Source organism: Neolamprologus brichardi, chromosome 3 (assembly GCF_056152115.1).
Source record: "Neolamprologus brichardi isolate AB-2024 chromosome 3, ASM5615211v1, whole genome shotgun sequence".
NCBI lineage: Eukaryota > Metazoa > Chordata > Actinopteri > Cichliformes > Cichlidae > Neolamprologus > Neolamprologus brichardi.
Window position 1 is genome coordinate 17485325 of NC_142106.1, and position 16326 is coordinate 17501650.

Below are 16326 nucleotides of genomic sequence, written 5' to 3' on the forward strand. Positions count from 1 at the left end.
GAAATGGCGTGTCACAAATTTAGAGGATCATCATTTAGCCTGGAGAAATACTTTGTTGCTTTATAAGAAAGCCCTCCGCAAAGCCAGAACATCTTACTATTCGTCACTGATTGAAGAAAATAAGAACAACCCCAGGTTTCTCTTCAGCACTGTAGCCAGGATGACAAAAAGTCAGAGCTCTTTTGAGCCAATCATCCCTTTACCGTTAACTAGTAATGACTTCATGAACATCTCCACGAATAAACTTTTTATCATTAGAGAAAAAATTACCAACAATCATCCCACAGATGTAATATTATCTACAGCTACTCTTAGTACCATTGATGTTAAGTTAGACTCTTTTTCTCCAATTGATCTTTCTGAGTTATCTTCAATAATTACTTCCTCCAAACCATCAATGTGTCTTTTAGACCGCATTCCTATAAAACTGCTCAAAGAAGTCCTGCCATTAATTAATTCTTTGATCTTAAATATGATCAACCTATCTCTAATAATCGGCTATGTACCACAAGCCTTCAAGCTGGCTGTAGTTAAACCTTTACTCAAAAAGCCATCTCTAGACCCAGCAGTCTTAGCTAATTATAGGCCAATCTCCAACCTTCCTTTCATATCAAAAATCCTTGAAAGAGTAGTTGTCAAACAGCTAACAGATCATCTGCAGAGGAATGGCTTATTTGAAGAGTTTCAGTCAGGTTTCTGAGCTCATCACAGCACAGAAACAGCTTTAGTGAAGGTTACAAATGATCTTCTTATGGCCTCTGACAGTGGACTCACCTCTGTGCTTGTCCTTCTTGACCTTAGTGCAGCGTTCGATACTGTTGACCATAATATCCTATTAGAGCGATTAGAACATGCTGTAGGTATTACAGGTACTGCACTGCAGTGGTTTGTATCATATCTATCTAATAGACTCCAATTTGTGCATGTAAATGGAGAGTCCTCTTCACACACTGAGGTTAATTATGGAGTTCCACAGGGTTCAGTGCTAGGACCAATTCTGTTTACATTATACATGCTTCCCCTAGGCAGCATCATTAGAAGACATAGCATACATTTTCACTGCTATGCAGATGACACCCAGCTCTATCTGTCCATGAAGCCAGATAACACACACCAATTAGTTAAACTGCAGGAATGTCTTAAAGACATAAAGACCTGGATGGCCGCTAACTTTCTGCTACTTAATTCAGATAAAACTGAGGTTATTGTACTCGGCCCTGAAAAGCTTAGAAATATGGTATCTAACCAGATTCTTACTCTGGATGGCATTACCTTGGCCTCCAGTAACACTGTGAGGAACCTTGGAGTCATTTTTGACCAGGATATGTCCTTCAACACACATATTAAAAAAATATGTAAGACTGCGTTCTTCCATTTGCGCAACATCTCTAAAATTAGAAATATCCTGTCTTAGAGTGACGCTGAAAAACTAGTTCATGCATTTATTACTTCCAGGCTGGACGACTGTAATTCATTATTATCAGGATGTCCAAAAAACTCACTGAAAAGCCTTCAGCTAATTCAAAATGCTGCAGCAAGAGTACTGACAGGGACTAGAAAGAGAGAGCATATTTCTCCTGTTTTGGCTTCCCTTCATTGGCTTCCTGTTAAATCCAGAATTGAATTCAAAATCCTGCTCCTCACATACAAGGTCTTAAATAATCAGGCCCCATCTTATCTTAATGACCTTTTAGTACCATATCACCCTATTAGAGCACTTCCCTCTCGCTCAACAGGCCTACTTGCTGTTCCTAGAGTATTTAAAAGTAGAATGGGAGGGAGAGCCTTCAGTTTTCAGGCCCCTCTTCTGTGGAACCAGCTTCCAGTTTGGATTCGGGAGACAGACACTATTTTTACTTTTAAGATTAGGCTTAAAACTTTCCTTTTTGCTAAAGCATATAGTTAGGGCTGGACCAGGTGACCCTAAATCCTCCCTTAGTAATGCTGCAATAGACGTAGGCTGCCGGGGGATTCCCATGAGGCATTGAGTTTTTCCTTTCCAGTCACCTTTCTCACTCACTATGTATTAATAGATTTCTCTGCATTGAATCATATCTGTTATTAACCTCTGTCTCTCTTCCACAGCATGTCTTTATCCTGTCTTCCCTCTCTCACCCCAACCGGTCGCAGCAGATGGCCCCGCCCCTCTCTGAGCCTGGTTCTGCCGGAGGTTTCTTCCTGTTAAAAGGGAGTTTTTCCTTCCCACTGTCGCCAAAGTGCTTGCTCATAGGGGGTCATATGATTTTTGGGTTTTTCTCTGTATCTATGAAGCGCCTTGAGGCGACTTTTGTTGTGATTTGGCGCTATATAAATAAAATTGAATTGAATTGAATTGACCTAACGATAAAGGTGGTTTTGGCCTTCTGGACTTCATGGACCTGAACTGTACATTTAAGGAGAAAATGTACAGCTAAAGCTGTAAGCCAAAAGAATGCTTAAAATCTCCTGAATCATTATGGCATTTTAATCCACACAACATTTTTAGGAAAGATTCAAATTAAGTGGTGTGGCATAATATTGTTTCCATACAGTGCATGTTGTCCCAGGTATCCCATTATATTTTAAGCTTCATTACAATTCATGAATAAATTATTACAAAATGTCTTTTTTTCTCCTCATGGCTCATATGTACTGTACATGTCTATTCTATACTATACATTAAAACAGAGATGCAGTTTGGTCAAGAGGGAAACAAAATTTTATCTGGATCCCACTAAGTTTGCCAAATGCAAATATTATGAATTATGCATGTTGACTGTGCTGCTTATATGCATCCCTCCAATTTCGCACCAGTATTCTCCAATTATGTCTCTAAAATGTAAAATCTCTAAAATGTAGACTTAAAATGTGCACTTAAAATTAGATGTCTAGAAAGCTACTTTTTCTGTAGTTGATAAAAAAATACATAAATAAATTAATTAATTAATTTAAGAGTTAATTAGATGGTTGGGCTTACGTCGCTAACCTGGTCACAGAGGGAATACCGGTGAGTCCTGGCTAACACTGCTAACTCCGGAATGAGCGTGACACAACCTGGATTCCAGCTGCTGCAGGCGACCAGGACGAGAGAGAGCGGTAAGAGGAAAGGAGGGGGACTGGCAGTGTTGTGAACGACAGATGGTGTAACCCTGGGAACATCACTGTGAAAGAACAACTCTGCAACAGAGACATTGAGCTGTTAGCCGTTAGTATGTCTCCGTTCTACATCCCCAGGGTTTCTCGCATATTATCGTGATAACAGCATCCCTCCCTTGGCCAACGTGGATGCAGCCTGTGACGCTCTCCATACTGTGGTCAGCAGACTGCAAACTCAAGCTCTTCTCCTAATATTAGGGGACTTTAATCAATCCTCAATGAACTCCACACTGCCCACCTTCACCCAATATCTGACATGCCCAACCAGGACTTACTTTACTCAGGCACAGAAGAGGCACACAGTTTATTACCTGTATGCCTCTACTGCACCTGGGAAGCTGAAAAGGGTGCAGAGAGAGCTGAATGGACTGACAAGGAAAGGCAAGGACAGCTACAGGCAGAAGATGGAGAACCAGCTTCAAGAAAACAACGTTGGCGAAGGCTGGAGAGGCCTTAGAACATCTCGGGCCACAAAGGTCAGAACTCGCTGCCTGGGAGGGATGTGAGGTGGGCAAATTAACTGAATCATTTCTTTAATATGTTTGATTCAGCCGTGAGGCAGTCTTCAACATCGGCTGCAGACTTACCCGCCCCCACTGCTGCTGTTCCACCTCAGATACCTCAGCCACTTCACACCTCCTCTACTCACCCTGATCACTACTTTCCACCCCCAACCACAGCATCCAGCACGCAGCCAACACAAAACTCCAGCCTGTCTTTCTCGAACATCCAGGTTAGGAGGGAACTGAGGAGGATCAGAGCCAGGAAGGCAGTGGGTCCAGATGGCATCAGCTCAAGGTTTGTCAAGTCCTGCGCAGATCAACTGTGTGGGATGATGGAGCGCATCTTCAACCTGAGCCGGAGGGTGGGGAGAGTCCCACAGCTCTGGAAAACCTCTTGTGTTGTACAGTGCCAAAGACTCCACGTCCCAAGGACCTCAACAGCTACAGGCCGGGCTAGCGGTAGTCTTCTGCACAAACATCCTCCACTGCAACTACTAAACATCCAAGGAAAGTTTTAAGCCTTATCCTAATAGTGGAGATAGTGTATCCCTCCCAAATCTAAAATTTTACAAGTTAACATGTTTTCATGTTAACTAGTTAACATGAAAACTCGGAGAACCAAGTACAACCATGATATACAAAGTTAACAGAGAAAATGATTTTTGGGGCCAAGTACAATAGTCTCAGTTTTACCTGAGTCCATCCAGGTCTTTATGTCTTTAAGACATTGCTGCAATTTAACTAATTGGTGTGTGTTATCTGGCTTCATGGATAGATTGTCACGGTGGATGTTTGGAGGACACCGATGAGGGGGCAAAACTTTTACTGAACTCAAAGCGAGCCTTTATTAAGGCTGGTAAACAGCAAAGCAGAAATAACCAAACATAAACTATGGCAATAACCCAAACAAAGAACCTAAACTGGGAAACAACGAAAGACTATCAATTACTAAGACGGTGACTTATTACTGTAACTATGAGCAATGAACACGACATGAAAAGGCAAAGAACAGAATTCTGGACTGGTACATGAAAGACTATGAAAACACAACAGGAGCAGATAACTATGAACATGACCAATAACAGAGTCTTGAGAACTATGAATTATGACGTGTAGCTAAAGTGACAGGGATGGTAACAGATGACGCGACGCAGACTGAATGAAACACAGAGGCTGTGTCCCAATTCAGGGTCTGCACGCTTGAAGTACTATAAGTACGAGAAGTGCGGAAGTGAGAGGCTTGTGAAATGGGACGATCTAGCCTTCGTCGCGCTGTTCAGGTTGCCTAGCAACCATGATACTAACCACGAGACACATTACATACAGCATTGTTTGACACAAATGAAGGAGAAAAAATGTTTTGTAGGTCATTCATTTTTGCCATGACATCACTTTGATTAGTTGAGTATCTGAGGCTGAGACCACGAGACTGTAAAACATGATTGTTGGGCTTCATTTCTGTATTGAACAGTCATTTCAAGATTAGTTAGTAAATAACAATTAGCTAATGTTGGTCACGAGACTAAAATGATCTCACTGTGGTAATGTAAATATAATATGGACAATATATGTATTGTCAGATTATTATGATATATAGATATATATAGTGAGCTTGAACTCTGGGTCAAAGTTTCAAGTTGCAGTTATTTATATTTCCTATTACCTTAAATCTTCACTCAAAGACAAGTATCTTTGACAGTGTATATACAGATGTATTATATATAAGAGACATATTGTTCGTTTAATATGGTAAATGGTCTGTATTTGTATACTTTACTTGGTCCTAAGGACCCCAAAGCGCTTTACACTATACACAGTCATCCACCCATTCACACACACATTTCAATTTCAATTCAATTCAATTCAATTTTATTTATATAGCGCCAAATCACAACAAATGTCGCCTCAAGGCGCTTCATAGATACAGAGAAAAAGCCCAACAATCATATGACCCCCTATGAGCAAGCACTTTGGCGACAGTGGGAAGGAAAAACTCCCTTTTAACAGGAAGAAACCTCCGGCAGAACCAGGCTCAGGGAGGGGCGGCCATCTGCTGCGACCGGTTGGGGTGAGAGAAGGAAGACAGGATAAAAGACATGCTGTGGAAGAGAGACAGAGATTAATAACAGATATGATTCAATACAGAGAGGTCTGTTAATACATAGTGAGTGAGAAAGGTGACTGGAAAGGAAAAGCTCAATGCATCATGGGAATCCCCCGGCAGCCTACATCTATTGCAGCATTACTAAGGGAGGATTCAGGGTCACCTGGTCCAGCCCTAACTATATGCTTTAGCAAAAAGGAAAGTTTTAAGCCTAATCTTAAAAGTAGAGATAGTGTCTGTCTCCCGAATCCAAACTGGAAGCTGGTTCCACAGAAGAGGGGCCTGAAAACTGAAGGCTCTCCCTCCCATTCTACTTTTAAATACTCTAGGAACAACAAGTAGGCCTGCAGAGTGGGAGCGAAGTGCTCTAATAGGGTAATATGGTACTACAAGGTCATTAAGATAAGATGGGGCCTGATTATTTAAGACCTTGTATGTGAGGAGCAGGATTTTGAATTCAATTCTGGATTTAACAGGAAGCCAATGAAGGGAAGCCAAAACAGGAGAAATATGCTCTCTCTTTCTAGTCCCTGTCAGTACTCTTGCTGCAGCATTTTGGATTAGCTGAAGGCTTTTCAGTGAGTTTTTTGGACATCCTGATAATAATGAATTGCAGTAGTCCAGCCTGGAAGTAATAAATGCATGAACTAGTTTTTCAGCGTCACTCTGAGACAGGATATTTCTAATTTTAGAGATGTTGCGCAAATGGAAGAACGCAGTCTTACATATTTGTTTAATATGTGCGTTGAAGGACATATCCTGGTCAAAAATGACTCCAAGGTTCCTCACAGTGTTACTGGAGGCCAAGGTAATGCCATCCAGAGTAAGAATCTGGTTAGATACCATATTTCTAAGCTTTTCAGCGCCGAGTACAATGACCTCAGTTTTATCTGAGTTAAGAAGCAGAAAGTTAGTGGCCATCCAAGTCTTTATGTCTTTAAGACATTCCTGCAGTTTAACTAATTGGTGTGTGTTATCTGGCTTTATGGACAGATAGAGCTGGGTGTCATCTGCATAGCAGTGAAAATGTATGCTATGTCTTCTAATGATGCTGCCTAGGGGAAGCATGTATAATGTAAACAGAATTGGTCCTAGCACTGAACCCTGTGGAACTCCATAATTAACCTCAGTGTGTGAAGAGGACTCTCCATTTACATGCACAAATTGGAGTCTATTAGATAGATATGATACAAACCACTGCAGTGCAATACCTGTAATACCTACAGCATGTTCTAATCGCTCTAACAGGATATTATGGGCAACAGTATCGAATGCTGCACTAAGGTCAAGAAGGACAAGCACAGAGATGAGTCCACTGTCAGAGGCCATAAGAAGATCATTTGTAACCTTCACTAAAGCTGTTTCTGTGCTGTGATGAACTCTGAAACCTGACTGAAACTCTTCAAATAAGCCATTCCTCTGCAGATGATCTGTTAGCTGTTTGACAACTACTCTTTCAAGGATTTTTGATATGAAAGGAAGGTTGGAGATTGGCCTATAATTAGCTAAGACTGCTGGGTCTAGAGATGGCTTTTTGAGTAAAGGTTTAACTGCAGCCACCTTGAAGGCTTGTGGTACATAGCCGATTATTAGAGATAGGTTGATCATATATAAGATCGAAGAATTAATCAATGGCAGGACTTCTTTGAGCAGTTTTGTAGGAATGGGGTCTAAAAGACACGTTGATGGTTTGGAGGAAGTAATTTTTGAAGATAACTCAGAAAGATCGATTGGAGAAAAAGAGTCTAACTTAACATCAATGGAACTAAGAGTAGCTGTAGATAATATTACATCTGTGGGATGATTATTGGTAATTTTTTCTCTAATGATAAAAATTTTATTTGTGAAGAAGTTCATGAAGTCATCACTAGTTAACGTTAAAGGGATGGTTGGCTCAAAAGAGCTCTGACTTTTTGTCAGCCTGGCTACAGTGCTGAAGAGAAACCTGGGGTTGTTCTTATTTTCTTCAATCAGTGATGAGTAGTAAGCTGTTCTGGCTTTGCGGAGGGCTTTCTTATAAAGCAACAAACTATTTCTCCAGGCTAAATGATGATCCTCTAAATTTGTGACACGCCATTTCCTCTCCAGATTACGAGTCATCTGCTTTAGGGTACGTGTTTGAGAATTATACCACGGGGTCAGGTACTTCTGATTAGAGACCTTAGTTTTCACCGGAGCTACAGTATCCAGAGTCGTACGTAGTGAGGAGGTGAAATTATTAACAAGATAATCGACCTCTGTTGGGGTAGCGTTCAGATAGCTGCTCTGCTCTGTGTTGGTACAGGGCATTGACGATGATAACAGTGGCTGGATTATATTCTTAAACTTAGTTACAGCGCTTTCAGAAAGACATCTACTTTGATAAAGTCCACTCTCCACTGCTGCGTAATCAATTATTGTAAATGTAAATGTTATCAGGAAATGATCAGACAGGAGAGGGTTTTCAGGAAACACTGTTAAATGTTCAGTTTCTATGCCATATGTTAAAACAAGATCTAGAGTGTGATTAAAGTGGTGGGTGGGTTCTTTTACATTTTGAGAGAAACCAATTGAGTCTAACAACAGATTAAATGCCATGTTGAGGCTGTCATTTTTAGCATCAACATGGATGTTAAAATCACCCACAATAATTATTTTATCTGAGCTCAGAACTAAATTAGATATAAAGTCTGAGAAATCAGACAGAAACTCTGTGTAAGGCCCAGGTGGACGATAGATGATAACAAGTAAGACTGGTTTCTGAATTTCACAGCTGGGGTGGACAATGTTAAGCATCAGGCTTTCAAATGAATTAAAAGTCTGTCTTGGTCTTTCATTAATTAATAGACTGGTGTGAAAAATTGCTGCCAAACCGCCCCCTCGACCTGTGCTTCGAGATTTCTGGTAGTTAGAATGACTCGGGGGTGTTGATTCATTTAAACTAACATAATCATCCTGCTGCAACCAGGTTTCTGTAAGGCAGAGTAAATCAATTTGTTGATCAATTATTAAGTCATGTACTAACAGAGACTTGGAGGAGAGAGACCTAATATTTAATAATCCACATTTCACTGTTTTACTCTTTGGTTCAGATGTGGATACTGTATTGTTCTTTCTTTGTAAATGTTTAAGTTGTTTGTTGCTGGTTTTTAGTTTGTTTTTTGTCTTTTTGGAAGCAGACACAGTCTCTATGGAGATGGGTTTTTGGGGGGGTAGCAGGAGGAGAGAAGCTGCAGAGAGGCGTGTAAGACTGCAACTCTGCTTCCTGGTCCCAACTCTGGATAGTCATGTTTTGAGGGGTTTAATAAATTGGTCGATATTTCTAGAAATGAGAGCTGCTCCATCCAAAGTGGGATGGATGCCATCTCTCCTAACAAGACCAGGTTTCCTCCAGAAGGTTTGCCAATTATCTATGAAGCCCACATCATTTCTGGGACACCACTCAGACAGCCAGCAATTTAAGGAGAACATGCGGCTAAACATGTCACTCCTGGTCTGATTGGGGTCATTCACACACTGGTGATGGCAAGCTACAGTGTAGCCACAGCCGCCCTGGGGCGCACTGACAGAGGCGAGGACACTGAGACACCGGGCCCTCTGACCACCACCAGTAGGCAACGGGTGAAGTGTCTTGCCCAAGGACACAACAACCGAGACTGTCGAAGCCGGGGCTCGAACCTTCTGATTACAAGACGAACGCCCAACTCTTGAGCCACGATGTTGTCATTATTACATTTGGCTCAATGCTTACATATATGTGCAGTGTTGGGACTAACGCGTTATTAAGTAACGCGTTACAGTAACTACGTTATTATTGTGGTAACGAGCACGGTAACTAGTTATTATGCCAAAATCAGGAACGCGTTAGTCGTTACTGGGATTTAGATAGGGTCGTTACTCGTTACTTCGTGTGGTGGCATCGCGGAGCTTCCACAGATTCTGTAACATTAGCAAGTGGTGGAGGCAGCAGGTGGATGAGGGAAAGGGGACGCAGAAGGAAAAGAGACCCGAGGCGGCCGCCGGTCCAAGTGTGAACTGAACTTCAGGTAAGAAGTTATGACCTGCAGTCTGTCTGGGTCAGATATAAACCAAGTTTAGGTGGAGTTTATTTTCGTTATTCTGACTTTTTCCGTACTGCGTACTAGCTAGCATGACGGAGTTTCTATACAGCTGGGTGGGTGCTATGAAGTTAATGATGTTGAACTTTATTTTGTTCCTAAGTTATTAGAGTTGCCAACCGTCCCGTCTGGTATTCAGAGAAAATATTAGGCGTTTCTTATTGAGGCGAAAAGGAACAGTTTGTCCCGTAATTCAGCTACAATGAAAAAGGCACAAAGCTGGAGTTATTCTGTGTCTTTGCTGCACAGCTGCCTCTTCTTCTTTCATTCTCCCCCTCCCTCTCCCGTTTCTACTTCAATCATGAAAACTGATCAATGATCAGCTGATCGGCTCTCTTGTTTGTTTATCGCCCACTTTGCGCCAGAAAGAGGAAACCAGCCGATGTCGCGCTAAACAACAGCAGCACGTTTAAGCTTGATCAGCTGTTGTTAGAATTAATTTAATATTAATTTCTAGTATCAACTGATGTTTGCTGGAGCCACAGGTGCAAAATAGCTGCTGGACATGATATCGGTTTGGTTATCTGGTGAGAGGGAAACATGAAGATGAAACCAGGAGATGTCCTTACTGAATCATCAGAGCTGAACAGGTGATGGAGAAACAGGTTTACCTTTTAGGTGACATGAATGAGTTGAAGGAAAGTTATGAACTGTTTCTGAGAGACAGATAACCCCAGGATCCTTTTTAGGTAGTTGACAGCTGGTAACTGTGCAGGTGCGGATCTAGCAAAGTTTTGCCAGGGGGGCCAGGTAGGGCATTAACAGGAAGAGGTGGGCACAAAGAAATACTTTTCTTTCTTATTCTCATTTAAAATGTCTAGCTTTTAAAAAATAATTATCTCAATCTTACAACAAACGATTGATGCATATATACCATCAAAACAGTGTACATCACTGTCACAGCAGCGTTTGTTTTCATTCAAAGGCTTTATGATTTTTCCTATAATGGCGGCCAGTCTCTAGTCAAAATGCCCGGGCCGATTTTTTGTCCCCGTCCAGCCCTGTATGCAGCTCATCTGCAGTCTGGTGTTACCTACATCTTCCTATTCAGAAGGCAGAATTTCCGAGTTACAGTACAGTAAGTTGAGTACAATCAAAGCATCACGACTGCAGTTTTTGTGTTGGATGTAAAAGGCGCACGTGATGCTGTGACGTAGGCTAGCATCACGGCCGCGGTCAACGACGGTCCAGGCGTGGGATTTCTCTCGTGGAAATATGCACATTATCTTTTCCTTTCTATTGGTAGGTGGCACAGTGCACTTGTGGCAAGTAAGCAAGCTAGAAGACTGGCAAAGTTGTGGAAGCAACACATTAACAAGAGAATTCTGAGTAAAACCAAAGTTACTTTCCCTAGTAACTAGTTACTTTGAAAGTAACGAGTAACTTGAAGTAACTGAGTTACTTTTGATAGAAGTAACTAGTAATGTAACTAAGTTACTATTTTAAAGTAACTTACCCAACACTGTATATGTGTAAAAAGAAAATGTACAAGCTGTGAAAACCGTTTCTGATAAAATGAAGAGTAGACTGATATATGAAATATTCCTTTATTGGGTGAGAAAATCAGACCATGTCATAACTGCTTTAAGTCATACAGAATAGATGTCAGAGCCTTAAACAGGCTGACTTCTGCTAAATGGGTCAAACTGGGCAGAAAGTATACAAACACATAACATCTTTATAGAATATGATGTAACACTATAGATCAACTTACCTCAGAATATATAAAGCATATAAACAATTACAGCAATATGATGCAACAAACACAGCAGTGCTACTAATCCAAAATACTCAAAGCTTCATAGAACTGAAACAAACATTTATTTTTAGCTCCATTCTGCTGCTGATACATACTTTAGGTTCAGGGGGAGATGACAAAAAGAACTAAAAAACAAAGGACTAAAATGGAACCTAGAAATTAACTAGATGAGCTAAACAAGAACATAAATGAATACAAAAGATACATAGAAACTCAAACACTGGGTCACACGACCCAGTACCGTGACATAGATAAAGCTGTATGTCATCTGCATAGCACTGAAAATGTATGCCATGCCTTCTGATGATACTGCCTCATTTCTAACCTTCACTAAAGCTGTTTCTATGCTGTGATGAGCTCTGAAACCTGACTGAAACTCTTCAAATAAGCCTTTGAAGATGATCTGTTAGCTGTTCGACAACACCCTTTCAAGAATTTTTGAAATGAAAGTCATGTTGCAAACATGTATTTTAGAATTACTTTACCCAATCTTCACTATTTCATATAAGACAAGTCTTGTGTTGACAATATTATCACCATTTTTCCAATAAATGAACATTGTGTTGATGGCTTATGACATTTTAGCTTTATGTCTTAAGCTACATTTGTCATATTGTGTTGCTGCAAAGGCCACGGTGAGTATATTTTTAAAAATTTGCAACAGCACTCTCATACCTGTAATGAGGCAGAGTAAATAGAACTGTCTCTCTCTTTCATGCTTAATTTTAACACACTGCTACCTTTTAAATTAGAAGTGATGATGTGAGGTGGGTGAAGTTTCCTCTTTCATGTGAAGAATAAAGACGATGAAAAAACATGGTCTTGGGGTCAGTTTTATTTCATGCAAACTGACACCTTTTCATCAATTATAAATCAACACAATCACTGTTTATAGAAAAGCACAATCTAAAACATCAAAATTCTGCTAATAAACACAGAAATGTCCATTGTCTTCTCTCTAAATGCAACTCTTTTGACAGTTTTTTTCCATACATCCATAGCTTCAATAACATTAAAATTCAAAAAAGAACATTAGAGACTAATATATCCTTCATTTGTGGCTTTGGGTTGTACAAAAGAAGTGTTTCAAATCCTCTTCTGTTAAAACTGAGTTGGTACCTTCATGAACTGTTTCCGGTCAGCCTGCTACGGTTGATTCTGTTTTGAGTACAAATTAAATTTCAAAATACTGAAGCATTCTGGAAATTATATTTGAAACAACAAATGATTTATACATTGTTGCTCTTCTACATTATTTACTCTAATACTATTGTTCATTTATGAAATGCAATTATGAATAAAATAATGTACCAAATTTAAAAACTTCTAGTCTTTTTTTATTTCACTTGCAGACACACTACTTAAGCTGTCAAGTGGCTGAGCATGTGACCACTAGTTAAAAATATATCTTATGTGCACAGTCATTATGATACTTCACAGCCTTCAAACAACCTACATGTTGAACTGAGGATGCTCAGCTACATACATTTTTGTATCTGGGTTTCTGGTGTGGTTATTGTCCTCATGACCACACAGATCATGACCTTGTGTTAAAAAAGAAGCCGGTAAAGTTTGTCTTTCTCTCTGTGAGAAGATTCAGCTGCTGACACACAGTGTAACAATGATTGAATAATGACAAGACTTTAACAAATGCTCACAAAAACATCAGATAAATTTAAGTCTTGATCAAGAATTTCTGTCTGGAGCAGAAAAGTGATGGTCTGCTGAAAAAATCATTTATTTTTCTTTTTTAATGATTACATTGTTTCTTCCACTAGCTTTTTAAACAGCTAGGGATGTTATAGTTTATATATTTGACGTTAGGCAAATTACCTTTCATCAACTTTGCTTCTTGTGATGAGGGTACACATCGCCTGGGCAGAATTAGTTATGCTGGCCCCTGCAGACATTGAAACATACAGTTTATACATACAAGTCAGGACCATCCAAAATACAAAGATAACTCTGAAGAAAGAATGTTTCCTCAGCTTGACTTGCACAAGCCAAGGCTAATCACAAAGTACAGATAGTGTAACATAAAAGATACGCATTTATGATATTATGTAAGTACTATGAGATCATCATGTCGTCTAGCAACCACCTACCAAATAATAATACCAAATTTACAGTGTTTCAGCACTAGAACATCTTAAAAAAGGACAGCATGATTTTAATTTCATGAAGCATCCAAGTAGCATCCAATATGTATTCATAAAACCTCAACTATGTATGTCATATTATGGCATTATCGTGTTACCTAGTACCCACCTAAGAACAGACTAAAATTAAAAAACTTTAAAACTCTAAAAGAAATGTAGCATGGGCATGTATTAGTTTTTAAAATCTACTAAAAAAGGTGTAAGTCTTCATTTCTACTCTGGGGTGACATCGGAGAGGGCCAGGGCAGCCAATGCTTATGATTTGGTTTATTGGTTTCAAAGCTAAACAAGAAGTCATGTTCTATAATGGTGAGCCATACTTGGTGTCAAAGAAGTTTCTTCTATGTGACGTCTGATGGTCTGTTGATGTTTCTGATGTTGAAATACTCCAGTCAGAAGGACCAAAATAATCACCATTAAAACACAGAAACCAATGCCGAACACAAGGTAGAGGTCTAAGCGAAGCACTTGAGGTGGAGCATCAGCTCCTAGAAAGATAATTGCATGCATTGTGTATTAGACATAATTATAATGATGTAAATTAATGTAAACAATTTATATTAATATAAAAAACCAAACACAAACCCTAAACCATCAACTTAATGGTATACATTCATCAAATAATGCGTATCTTGTCTACACATGAACTTCATGTTTATGCAAAGCTTCAAAATGCATTGTAGATAAAACACACAGCTTTTAATTGTCTATAAAACTTACTTCCAACAGCTAGCCAGCTCTCTGGTGATTCTTCAGTCTTAGAAATGCCACATTTGTAGAAGCCTTCATCAGACTTGGAGACAATGGGGTTCATCATCTTTCCTGTTGAACCAATCCCAATGGAGGCACCATTTTTATAGAATTCAGCAGTGAAATTGGGGTGTGCATGCTTCTTTTTACAAAGCAGGGTCACATTATCTCCCTCCAACAAAGGATAGGCAGGACTCTCCAGGATCACAGGACCATCTGAATGTGAATGGCACATGACTTGAAAAGTTTCTTATAGAAAACTTGATTTCTGATGAAATTATATAATCTTTCAAATACTACTGGCAATAGGTCAAAAATCATTTTTAAGAAGAAATGCATAATAATTAATTTCCAAATATAATTTGCTGTATTTGCTACCAAAAACAACTGACCTAAAAATTGGTCATATGTCATTCCTTAAGCGAAATGTGTAAAATGATTCTTATTTACCTGTTAAAGCACACACACACACACACACACACACACACACACACACACACACGCGTGCACGCACGCAACACTAATTGATATACCAAACCAACAGATCTAAAAAGTGGATGGTCTAAATATGTTTTTATATTTTTTGGTGTATGTGCATACCAGTTACAGTGATATTGACAGAGTTGCTTCTTTGTGTTCTTCCCATTTCACACCAGTATTCTCCACTGTCAGTTTTTGGATATGCATTAATAATATTGCAAGGCCCAGTAGCTCTATCCCAGGTTGGAGCACATGTTCTAAGGTCTCCATTTATCTTTTTCATCACTCTCCATCCAGTCAGTCCACGTAGCCCTTCACAGCTGATTGTTATAGATTCTAATTCAAAGAACTGTTGTCTGTTTGGAACAACGTCAGGAAAACCTGAATCTGAGACAAAAAAAAATCAAGATGTATTATTGCTTCTGTCTTTCAAAACACAAATGGACAATATTACTATATTTACTGAAACAAATGCACATGTATGTTGTATTTTTAGGTTTTTCTTAAATACAGATTTTTTCAAAGTTGTATTCTAATGTAATGTTGTGTTGGAATCCTTTTGCAGCTCTATTGTAGCCCAAAAGTAAGTGCAATAGTTGCCGAACCTTTCAAGTTGTCATGAGACAATATTTACATTTTTGTTATAAATAGATCAACATGAATTTTTAACTACTTACTATGTGTTTGAGAGTCACTGAACTCAGCTACTGTAACTGAGATCAACAGCACATTAATCACTGTAGGGATTAAGAATGACAGTTAAACATCTCAACGTTTTGAATAATTTTCTTCATCATTAGTGTTGATTCCTGCATTTAGCACTGAGCAGTTACAAATTCCATAATTAATTCAATAATATTTATGAGTGTGTTTTAGATATGTGAATTTGCCCTTTAATTTCATACGTGCATTTTTTCAATAGTTGATTCAGTATGTTTGTATAGATAGAAAAGGATCAGTACTCACAGACTTTGATATCAGCAACTCTGACCTCCATGTTGTCTTTCTGCTGGCTGTGTGAGTGTCAGACTGAAATGAGGATGTGTTGTTTGTAAGAACTTCCTCTTCCTGTGTTTCTGTCTAGCTCACCGACAGGTTTTAGTCTTCCTGAGACAGAGAAATGCTCTGTGTTTAAAAGAACATCTACAGTGGGGCAAAAAAGTATTTAGTCAGCCACCGATTGTGCAAGTTCCCCCACTTAAAATGATGACAGAGGTCAGTAATTTGCACCAGAGGTACACCTAAACTGTGAGAGACAGAATGTGAAAAAAAAATCCATGAATTCACATGGTAGGATTTGTGAAGAATTTATTCGTAAATCAGGGTGGAAAATAAGTAT

The 16326-nt window shown here is 39.4% G+C and overlaps 1 protein-coding gene across 1 annotated transcript in view; it reads right to left on the reverse strand.

The window, feature by feature from the left end:
* Positions 1–12719: 12719 nt before the first annotated feature.
* The window catches only part of LOC148103688 (low affinity immunoglobulin gamma Fc region receptor III-A-like), a 39179-nt gene continuing 35572 nt past the window's right edge, over positions 12720–16326 (reverse strand). Inside the window, exons 2-6 of the mRNA XM_087832829.1 lie at positions 15108–15374; positions 14478–14723; positions 14078–14245; positions 13432–13498; positions 12720–12756 (exon numbers count right to left, since the gene is read on the reverse strand). Of these exons, the coding sequence (XP_087688955.1) occupies positions 12720–12756; positions 13432–13498; positions 14078–14245; positions 14478–14723; positions 15108–15374 (785 nt within the window). The remainder of the gene's footprint in view (positions 12757–13431; positions 13499–14077; positions 14246–14477; positions 14724–15107; positions 15375–16326) is intronic.